General features: G+C 33.6%; 1 protein-coding gene across 9 annotated transcripts in view; it reads left to right on the top strand.

The window, feature by feature from the left end:
• The window catches only part of csmd3b (CUB and Sushi multiple domains 3b), a 990,558-nt gene that overhangs the window by 663,530 nt on the left and 314,748 nt on the right, over positions 1-12,280 (top strand). For all 9 annotated transcript variants that reach the window (XR_012395232.1, XM_068215335.2, XM_017352314.4 and 6 more), the window contains one exon: positions 5,485-5,672. Coding sequence is in view for 8 of the 9 variants with exons in the window: in XM_068215335.2 (XP_068071436.1) it covers positions 5,485-5,672 (188 nt within the window). In the remaining variant the exon portion in view is untranslated. The remainder of the gene's footprint in view (positions 1-5,484; positions 5,673-12,280) is intronic.

Below are 12,280 nucleotides of genomic sequence, written 5' to 3'. Positions count from 1 at the left end.
GCAGGCGGGATCCTCCGTCCAGCTGGGGTCAGCGTTGGGTTAAGTTCGAGTGCTGTAGGAGTTTGTTGTATTTGACAGGAGATTGTCGGAATAGTCCATGCTAATGCTAATAACAGCGCGAGCATGAGATTTCCTCCATTTGGATCAAAGGGTGAGGGTTTAGTCCAGACGTGGTCATGCTGTGGAATATCAATCAGCGTTCGCACACAGTCAGCAGCAGAAAAAGAAGAAGAAGAAGTGCTTAGGTTTGAGGATTTCCCCAGTTGTTTCTAGAAGGGATACAGCTGTGGTCGGACGTTATTGAGAATTATTTATATTATTTAATAATTTATGCATGAATTATTTTTTATTAACATCTACTCCTACCCCAATCCTAAACCTACACATCACAGTAATGCAAAAACAGTTATTATAATGAGAATATTTATTAATATTCCCATTTATTGTATTTTATTAATGTCTATTTCCACCCCAACACCAACCCTACTCCTCATAGTAATGTAAAAACAGCAATTATAATGAGAATTATTTACATTATTTATTAAATTACCCCATTAAGTATATTTTATTAACATCTACCCCCACCCTACCCTAACCCCTTCCCCTTACAGTATAACGAGAATTGTTTATATTATTTATTAAACGATGCATTTAATTACATTTTACTACCCTCACCTCAATCCTAAACCTACCCCTTACAATAATGTAAAATTATCTTGACTGATTTCTCCTTCTGAATATGCCTTTCTTGGTTCTGCCCGCATGTCACAATTTTCAACATCTATCACAACGGGAGTCAGTATTTAAGGCCGTTATGTTGATTGTCTTATGATGGATATTTTTAAAAAATAAATAAAGTGAAATAAATAATAAAATAAATAAATTAAGTAAAATCAAAATAAAATAAACCAAAAAGTAAATACAAATACAAATATTTATCTTGTGTTTTTAAATATTATGCCTACAATAAAAATGCTAAGTTTAATAATATTAATATTCTAATAATATTCTAGCAAATTAAATATACTCCAGATGCCTTGTCTCAATCAAATAAAAAATTAAATTAAATTAAATTAAAATTAAAGTAAAATACTAAAGTTAAATAAAAACAAAGCAAAATATGTAAAATAAAATAGTTGTTTTTCATATCTCTATTGGTTTATCTTGTGTTTTTAAATCTTATCTAAAATATATATGCTAAGTTCAGTACGTTTTAATAAATTAAATATATTCCACACTTCTCATCTCATTAAAATCATCTCAATAAATAAAATAAAGAGCAAAATTAAATAGCTGTTTTTCATGTACATCTATCACTTTAAATCTTGTCAACAATGTTTATGCTTTTTAATATCTTTGAAAAATAAATTTATTCCAGAGCCCTCATTTTAATAAAATAGTCTCAATAAAATAAAACAAATTAGATAAAGTAAAATAAAATTATGTAAAATTAATTAATAATTAAATTAATCTAAAAAGTTAGTGAAATAGCTGTTTTTCGCAGGTTTATATTGCTTTAAAATAATATTTTCAAGACTCCTCGTCTCATTAAAATCGTCTCAATAAATTAAAATAATAAAATTAAATAAAATAGTAAAGTCAAATAATAACAAAACAAAAAATAAACAAAACAAAACAAAAAGTATAAGTAAAATAAAATAGCTGTTTTTAAATATTGTCTACAATATATATGGTATGCTTAATACATTTTAATAAGTTAAATATATTGCAGATGCCTCGACTCAATAAATTTATTAATTTAAACTAAAATTTTAAATTTCAATTAATCTCAATAAATAAAATTAAATAACTGTTTTTTTACGTACTTCTATCACTTTAAATCTTGTCAGTGAAATTTAATTAATAAAATAAAATGTATTTATTTAATAATTAATTAAAATAAAATAGCCGTTTCTCACGTTTATATTGCTTTAAATCTACAATACATATGCTATGCTTAATATTATGGAATAAATAAATACATACCAGACTCCTTGTCTCGTTAAAATTGTCTCAACAAAATAAAATTAAGTAAAATAAAATAAATGAAATAAATTACTGTTTTTCACATTTATCTTGCTTTAGATCTACAATACATATGCTATACTTAATATATTTGAATAAATTAAATATATTGCAAACTCCTTGTCTCGTTAAAATTGTCTCAATAAAATAAAATCAAACGAATTAATTAAATATTTAAATAAAAAAGCTGTTTTCACATGTTTCTATTGCCTTAAAACTACAACACATATGCTATGCTTAATATATTTAAATAAATGACATATTCCAGACCTCACGTTTCACTATGTAAGGTGTTTTAAACACACAGTCAGCTCAAATTCACACTGCCCTGATGTTTGTATAGTCACTGTAAGTTTAGTGAATGCAGACGCCGCTCTTCTCAGTCTGTTTGAACGTTTCTTCTCTTCTTTTCGACTCATCATCTAAGAGCAGTGGCTATAATGATGGTTATAACTCAGAAACAATCATCTGTTCTGCCCCGCGTGTCACAATTTGCAACATCTATCACTACGGGAGCCAGCATTTAAGGCTGTTTTGTGAGTTTCCTTGCGCCGGATATTTTTCAAAACCTTCAGCGCTTCCAGTCACAGCCATAGATCAGCCACAGAAACAGATGATGAAGAACTTCTCCCTTTATTTGCAAGCCGTCCCGGCAGCAGGTAAAGCTGGCATCACATCTGAAGGAGGCCCTTTTCTCATCTGAATATTTGCTCCTCTCCGAGTAAATAAGCGCGCTGGAGTTCTGCCAGGAGGCCGATGTCTCAAACAGCTTTCTAATAAATAGCTCTCGTTCGGTTCCATCTCAAAGACTTTCATTACACAGTCCATTACTGACTTCTTTCTTCTTAAAAATCCCCGGTATCAAATGTGTCCACAATGAAATTGGAAACGAACAATAGATGCAAGCCACCACTCCAATATTAAAAAAAAAAAAAAAGTGATCTCTATTTGCTGACTGTATACCTGATTAGGACAGGAATAATTGTTTTTTTGTTGATTGACAGCCATGGAGGTTAAGGAGGAAAAGCCGATGCATCTGTTTATGTTGGAAATTAATGGCTTTTTTTAATGTGGTGCAAAGTATCTTATCCTGTGTATGAATTATCCTATAATAACCCCTAAGCGGTGGATTCTGACGCAGTGAAGTGTGGAAGGCATGCTTAGCATTCTCTCTCTCTCTGCATAATGAGAGGGGAAAGGGAGTGTAAATCTGATCCAGTCACAATCCATCTCATGCAAATGCCTGCACTGATGGGCCAGACCTTATCATTGCGCCGTATTGTAAATGAAAAGGTGCAAGTGTTTAGATGTGTGGAGTTACTGATTTTGACTTTTCGGAGAATGTGAACACTAGCATTCGATGCCAGTCTCAGGCAAATGGACAAAATAGAGAAATATACTTAACTATGGCCTACTACAGTGGTGGTTAGGATCCCTCGGGGGGGTCATAGGATAATAAGGGGGGTTGCATGGTGATTTTTCCAAAAATCTAATTATTAAACTGTTAGTATGATCATATTTTATCCATCATCTTTAGAAGGTAACAGTAGTTACATTAAAAAAACAACAACAACGTGCACGTTTGTTTTCCATTGGATTGCAATTCCTGGGGTCATTACGTTAGATTAAAGACACAGAGATAGGGTCAGATGCAGCCGATTTCATGGCACCAGGATAAACTTTCTGACACCTTTACGGCACTGACATAATAAAAAAAATGCAGGATGATCTCCGAGTGGCATTCTCTAAAATTGAACAAGGAATAGACTTGGGCCTATTGGTGTGTGTGTGTGTGCACTGTTGCATGCAAGATTTGTGTATTTATAACCACTTTAGAGGATATTAGGGGTCGCGAGTCCCTGGCATTGTTATTTTGGGGGTCACGGCTGAAAAGTTTGGGAACTCCTGACCTACATACATTTCTTTATCTTTCTTCATAACTGACTAATACAAATAAATATAAAAGTGATTAAATAAGAATGTGGAAATTATTTTAAATATAATTTATAAATCAAATGTATGTTTTATTACATTTCGGAAAGAAATATAAAAATTGTTTTTTAAAATATATATAAAATGAAAAAATTATGTTGTAAAAAGTATTTTTTTAATTTATAATAAAATCCTAAAATATTATAAAAATTGTATCGAATTAAATAAAAATACTTTATTATTATTATTATTATTATTATTATTATTATTATTATTATCATTATTTTTATTATTATTTATTTTGTTTTATTATTATTATTATTATTATTATTATTATTATTATTATTATTAATATTAATATTATTATTATTATTATTATTATTTTTTTTTAATTTATTTTGTTTTATTATTATTATTATTATTACTATTATTAACTAGCCTATACTTCATATTTCAGTTATGTCTATCTCTCTTTCTCCCTCTTATTCTGATTGATTTATTAAAAATAAATGTAAATTTGATTAAATTAAAAAATATATTGTAAAATGGGATTAATAAATAAAAGCTTTTATTACATTTCAGAAAAATAAATATGTAGTAATATAATTTTTTAAATATAGTTAATGCAATTATTAAGTGGTAAAAGGAATATTTAAAAAAATGCATATACAATCCTAAAATGATTAGTGCATTTTGTTTATTATTATATTATTAGTTTTAGTAATATTATTACTATTATAGTGCATTAAAAAACAAATAATAATAATAATTATTACTATTATTATTATTATTATTATTATTATTATTAATTAATATTATTATTGGTATTAATATTATAATATATATATTTTTTCTTGTACAGTATTCTGTTTGATCACATGCTTGAACATCATTAGTGTGTGGCTGTATACGATGTCAAACCCGCTCCAGTGCCCTCAGGTGGTCTTCAAGGGCATTAGCTCTTGTTTTGGTTGTGTTTTGTATCCTAGTCATGTGATCTCTCCTTGTTTCCAGCTGTTCCTCATTGTCTAATCGGTTCTGTCTTTATAAGCAATGTTCTGTTTAGTTCGGTGCAGATTATTGTGGTCCAGCTCATCGTGTTTGGTTTGTTTGTTCACTATGTTTAGTATCATCACTATGTTTTTGGATTCCTGTTTAGTTTTTGTTTAATTCACTCCTGTGCTTAGTTTGTGCACTTCACTTTTTTGTCGGTTTTGCTACCTTGCCTGTCCCCTTGTCATTTTTTGGATCTTGATTTTTTGACAATAAATGTGTTTTGCTGCTCTTTCCCTTGTTTTTGTATTATCCAGTCGTGACAATTTTCTAAAAGTCTTTACTGAAATATAGCATTGAAAAAGATGTTCAACGTACAACCCACTGGTCTATCACTAGAAACAGACTCCACTTGCTTTGTACGTGTTTTACTTTATACCTTGATCCACAAAGATGATCTCAGGACTGGAATATCCAGATTTCCGGCTTTTGATCCCCCTATTCAGAAACGCTTTCTTTGATCATCTCTCACAGCTTCAGCATCGAGCCCAACTACGACTTCTTGTACATCTATGATGGAGCGGACAGCAATAGCCCTCTGATCGGGAGCTTTCAGGACAGCAAACTTCCAGAGCGAATAGAGAGCAGCTCCAACACCATGTACCTGGCCTTTCGCAGCGATGGATCTGTCAGCTACACTGGATTCCACCTGGAGTACAAAGGTAAAGCCGTCCAGTCCAAAACACCAATTATAGATACAGCTGCATTACACATACTGAATATAGATGGTGTCAAAATGATTATCCCTTATATGATAAGTTTTTGACATTCTCACCATATTGACATATACTTAGGAACTCATTTCAGATTTGCAAAGATACAGACAGCGCCCTCTAGTGGATGTGTCATCTGAAATGTCCAACACAACATAGCTGAAGCAAATTGTAGACCTGGGCCCGGTTTTTCAAAAGTAATCCACTAGTATTTCGGATAAGGGATTGGATCAAATCTTGAAAATGGGTTTTTGAAAAGAAAAAACGGATTACCTAATCGGATTAGATCACGTAATCTAATCTTGGTTTTGATCCAGATCAAACCTTTAGTTTGGGTTTTTCAGACCTTTTTTGTAGGATTTGGATCACTTTGATCCAAAAAACGTGGATTAAACTGATCCCACCAGAAAGGTGGATTTAGTGTGGATTTCATGCCCAAAATGTAATAAAAACTTAAAAATTGTATTAAATAATACTATTTTTGGATCACACAGTATCTTACGAGATATACTATTAATTCATAAGGTTTTAATTTTATTTGTTCATCCATCAGGCTGTAGTGATTATTGGCTTTAACGTATTCAGCCTTTCAGTATAGGCCTACAGCAAAGTAGAAATAGCTTGGCCTCATAAAATAATCCCCCAAACAGCTGTCAAAACTGACCAAAAACAATACATTTTATTGTCAATAATTGATATCTATATTCATCACAATGGAAAATATTTTTGTTTTTAGAATATTTATTAGTGATGCATGCAATAATTACAGAATAACCAAAAAAAAAAAAGTGCAAAGAATGGCAATGACTGAATTTAGAAATCTCTTTCAACAATTGCAAAAAGAGGCAGAAAGGGCAGAAGCACAGCTTCATCTGGCAGAGGAACAACTGACTCTGACCAAACTGCAGCAAACCAAGGCCAGACTTCAGATCCCCCTGCTAAAGGCTACGCTCAGACAAGCTGCTCTCTCCACATCAGATGAGGAAGTCTGAAATTATTGTGGAATTTTTGACATTAAGTCTTTTTTTTATTTACATCTATATTTGAAACTTATTATAAATATCCTCAATGCACAGTGTTGTAGGTCTCAGATGAGCGGACTGCTGGAAGACGATGGGTTGGGGTTTTTCTTGTTTTTATTATTTATTATTATTATTTTATTATTTATTAAATTTTCTTAGTTTTCATTTTAAATAAAAATAAAGTTATATCTACCCCACACTGGCTATTCTACTTGTTGCTCTTTACACAGGCCTGTCTATTTATCTACATTGTGATTGAGCACTGGTAATCCAGATTTAGTGATCCTGAAAAGTTCCTATCCGGATCAGATTGATCCAATCCGATGTTGCTTTGAAGAACTGGCTCAAAAAGTAAGCTGGATTACGTGATCACGGATCGCAAAAACAGGATTACTAAATACAGGTCAATTTGATCCGGATTAAACCTTTTGAACAACCGGACCCAGGGGTTGGCAACCCAAAATGTTGAAAGAGCCATATTGGACCAAAAAAAACAAATATGTCTGGAGCCACAAAAAATGGAAAACCTTATATAAGCCTTATAATGAAGGAACACATGCTGTATGTATCTATATTAGCTATATTAACCTACTATAAAAATGACTGAGTTGGCTACAAATACATAATGAGCCTTCATGATTAAATAGCCACTGAAATCAGGTGGTTGGTGTTTATTCCGTTGTCATTTAAACACTTCAGCACAGCCTCTTGTCTTATTAGTGATATTAATTTGATCATTTCTTCTTGCGGCCCATCAGAGTTCACATACCTGCATAAAAGCGCGGTGAATAATGGTCACAGTACAGGCAATTGAGTATACTGGCACTGAATTAATGTTCTTGGTTTGCTGATCGGTGATGTTACTGCCATTTTAATAGCCCTTTCCTTCACTGTTTAGCGGAGAATGGTATGTCTTTAATTTTTGTATTATCTTGGTTTGGTTTTTGAAGTCTGCAAATAGGTGTTCTAATATGTTGATGAATGACTCCTTCATGTAGTCGCCATCTGTGAACGGTTTTCCATGCTTTATTATCTCCCGGTTTGTTTACAACAGCCACCTGCCTGGCATCCCGCTCAGCTGATAGAAACGTGTGTCGCAGGCTATGACGCAAATCTTTGGTGACAGAAATGTTAAAATTAAATATTAATTCTACACACTTTTACAGCATTTGAAAACGTTAAAAATGTTAGTCCTCATATAGAAATCATATTAAAACAAAAACATATTAACCTCCCCCATCTTTTTCCATTTTCAAACATTTTTGAAAAAGCTCCAGGGAATGACAAAGGCAGCGCTAAAGAGCTCTAGAGCCGCGGGTTGCTGACCCCTGTTGTAGACAGACGTGTATTTTTAACGAGCCTGATTTGTAATTTTCAGTGTATAAACATTTTTTTTAGGTGTACCGTAATACACCAAGCTGAACCCCGCCCCCCCTATTTCATGTTTAATGTAATGTAATGATTGTGAGGGTGCAGGTGAGACGTCATTTTTCGAGAGACACTTAAATACATCATGTGCGCTGTGTATGCAACGTCTATTGACCTTATTCTAAAATGCGGAAGTGCGCCTGTTTTCGTGATTGTCTTAGAACTTCCGTTTCAGTCGCCTATGGGAGAAATGACTAGGAATAATAAACGGCAAAAAACGGTCAAACTACTTGCTCTACAAACAAATGTTTGCATGACTACACAGACCAAGTAGAATAATACAACAAGGAAATATCAGTTTACAACATCAAACAGCGAAACGAGCAGTTTTTATTGTCTAAAAATGAATGGAAGTGAATGAGACCGTGAAAGTCTCGTGCCATAAAGATTCAAATGGCAGCGCCCGCTCGTCTGCGGAGAATAAGGTCTATAAGTCATGTAAAACAATTAATTGCAAACTGAAATAAATATAATATGATTAAAAGTTTTTGCAATTATTTAGCTTTTAATAAAAAATCTGCAGTATCGTGAAAATGTGCTACTTTTTGTTGATTTTGCATTGCATTCAATGATTGCGGAATCGCGAAAAACTAGGGGGTCTGATTACTATGAAAAATTAGCAGTTTCTGTTTACCAACTTAAAATGTCTTCAAATGAAAATAATTTCATTTACCACAGTATATTTTGCTGCAATATATTGAACAATAAAAAATACATATTAGCCCCTTTCACACATACAGACCTTTCCGAAAAATTACCGGCAATTGTCCGGAGAGGTTGTGTGTGTGAACAGGCCCTTTTTGAAAATACAGGTAAATTCGTTCTGACTATTTTCCGGAAAGAGAAGTGGCTATTCTGGCTATTTCCGGAAATTTCCATTCTGGCTATTTTCCGGAAACTGAAATAAATATAATATGATTTAAATTTTTTGCAATTATTTTGCTTTTAATAAAAAATTAGCAGTAACGTGAAAATGTGCTACTTTTTGTTGATTTTGCATTGCATTCAGCGATTGCGGAATCGCGAAAAACTAGGGGGTCTGATTACTATGCAAAATGAGCAGTTTCTGTTTACCAACTTAAAATGTCTTCAAATGAAAATAATTTCATTTATCACAGTATATTTTGCTGCAATATATTGAACAATAAAAAATACATATTAGCCTCTTTCACACATACACACCTTTCCGGGAAATTACCGGCAATTTTCCGGAGAGGTGTGTATGTGTGAACAGGTCCTTTTTGAAAATACCGGTAAATTCGTTCTGGCGGTAAATTCGTTTCCGGAAAGAGAAGTTGTCACATTACCGATAGTTTGCCGGAATGCTGCGCTGTGTGAACGCACAAGGAAGATTGCCGGAAAGAGTGCGTGCATGTCTAGAACGTGCTGACGTGAGACGTCTGCTTTAGCCAATTAGAACAGTCTGACGCATTTACGTCCGCGCGGTTTAAAAGAATAAATGCCTTTGAATATTTTTCCCGACCGATTTAGCTGCTAGAAATTAGTCAGATAACGTTTATATGTTCATCTTAATGCCAACCGTGTAATTAATTATCGATAAGATGCTTATGATAAGCCGCTGTTTGTTTACCTTCAAGCTTTGTGTGTGCCCGTGAAATAGCCCTTGAGCGCGAGCACACACCCATATCATGTACATCTCGACACGCGAAAGTGTTTCTCTATGTTTTCATCGAAATTGTTTACAAAACAGAGTTTGTGAAGTAGTCAAATGTTTACAAATACAAGTGCAGCCGTTTAAAGCTCATTTCTGGTTAATGAAGTCAGAATTTACAGGTTTTTTGGAATGGATGTGTGAATGCTCTTTCCCAGAAAAACTCAGTAACATCATCGCCTGTGTGAACAGCGCTTTTTTTAATATACCGGTAAAGTCGTTCCGTAAATTTTCCATATATTTACCGGTATTACTGTGTGAAAGGGGCTATTGTGACAGACCTAGTCTATATTAACTGATGATTGGCTTCTAAACTAGAAGGCGGGACTTCATTCACCATATTGACATACCCTTAGTAAGTAATTTTAGATTTACATAGATCTAGACAGCACCCTCTAGTGGACGTGTCATCTGAAACGTACAGCAAAACGTAGCTGGAGCAAATTGTATGCAGGGACGTATATTTTTAATGAGCCTGGGTTGTAATTTTCAGTGTGAATAAACTATCTTTGCTTAACATCTGAATAGAATAGTGCATTAGTATGCAAATTGGGCAGTTCCTGTTTACCAAAAGAAAGTAGTCAGAACTGCCTAAATCAAGTTAGCAATTAGTAATTCCAGACATTTGCTCAATGCCAGTTTTTGGACTTTGTTGGCTGCCTAGAAACAGCATCTATTTCACCCTCAGATACTGTAGTTTTGTTGAGAACGTGCTGTATTTTCGTGCTGCACAAGCAAATCCTCACGCATGAGTTTTTAATGGATGAGGAGCCATGCTTGAGTTGAAATGATAAGACAGATGCCATTGTTGTGGTTTGTATCACTTGTTACGTTCACACAGACACTCTTTAGCACAATTAAATCATTCCCACTGATTAATTTCAAGCATTGTGTTAACATGAGTGTAAATAAAGTCATGCAGTTGACTTACTGTACACGTCTCAAGCTTCAGATGGGATTTGATCTACTGACATGCACACGCTGCATGAAGATAACATTCCCTGCTGTTTGAGCATCCTCCTGTTTCTTTTCTTTGTTTTAATATTTATCAGTTTCTAGAGATGAGAAGTGTATAATACTTCATGCAGCAGTGTGTTTTTATCAAACTGTAAAAATGCCACGTCCCATGAACAGAAGGCAGTATATGGATGAAAGTCTGAAGAAATCTTTCCTACTGCACGCAAACTTCACCAAGCAGTGAAAGAACTTTGAACTTTACTCGACAGACATTTTTTATCTGTCATCAAGTCATTTCTACTATTCTTTTAAAAGCCATTCTTCAACGTCATGCTCAAAACGTTCCTGTTTCACCATTTAATCTGATGTCATATTGATTTGATTAGAAAAAAGTTGTATTCTGTTTTACATGGTTACAAATAAATTACTTTGGTCCATGTAAATGCAGCTACTGTGTTTTCAAATGATGAGGAAGCTTTAACAAAGGGTTGCCAAATCCGCATAGAAAACCCTTGAATTTCTAAAACTAGCCCATAAGTATCAACATAGGTTTTCATTGCAGGAGGACGGTCCTCCAATATCAAAAGAGTTATTTGTCCGTGTAGACTCCAATCATTTTCCAGGACATCTTCTTTGGGTAAAATTGAATTTTTTTGTGGTCCGTCTTGGCTGAATTTGCATTTTTATCCACTCAGTTGAATCTGTAGACTGAAAAAAAAAACACGGAAATGTTGTAAAACTAGCTCAATTGCTAATAAACACTGAGGACTTGGCAACACTTGCCTCTGAAGCTAAATCTCTGATATGGGCACTTGGTTTGAACCAATCAACAAGATTTGCTGTTTTACTAATCAGAGAAGAGTGTGTTCATGGAGAGAAAGAGTTTATAGAAACTGAACTCTTGAACCAACCATTTAAAGCTCGTTGAGAAAAGAGATGATCCTGCAGTGGATTTAATGATATATATATATATATTTTTTTTTTTTTCTAAATGAAATTTTTATTGGATTTGACTAATTCTGTTTGATTCTATTTAATTCTATTCGACATGGTTACACAAGTGACAAATGGATTGTTTTGGTCCATGTTAATGCAGCTACTGTTTTATTTTCAATTGCTGAGAATCGTGTACACTGGGGTGCCAAATCTGCATAAAAACCCTTAAATTTCTAAAACTAGACCATAAGTATTAACATAAGTCTTAATTGCAGGAGGACGGTCCTCCATTGTCAAAAGTGTGGTTGTCCATGTAGGGTCAAATAATTTTCCAGGAGATCTTATGCCCTTGGTTGAACCTGTAGACTGAAAAAAAAACCAAATTGTTAAAAAAAAAAAAAAGTGAGCATTTGGCAACACTTGCCTCTGATGCTAGATTTCTGATATGGTAATGGGCATTTGGTTTGAACCAATCAACAAGATGGGCTGTTTGACAGGGTTTATAGGAACAAAGGCAGTGTTTATGGGAACAAAACCCTTGA

Source organism: Danio rerio, chromosome 19 (assembly GCF_049306965.1).
Source record: "Danio rerio strain Tuebingen ecotype United States chromosome 19, GRCz12tu, whole genome shotgun sequence".
Classification (NCBI taxonomy): Eukaryota; Metazoa; Chordata; class Actinopteri; order Cypriniformes; family Danionidae; genus Danio; species Danio rerio.
Note: the sequence above shows the minus strand (reverse complement) of the source record. Positions and strands in the feature narration are given on the sequence as shown.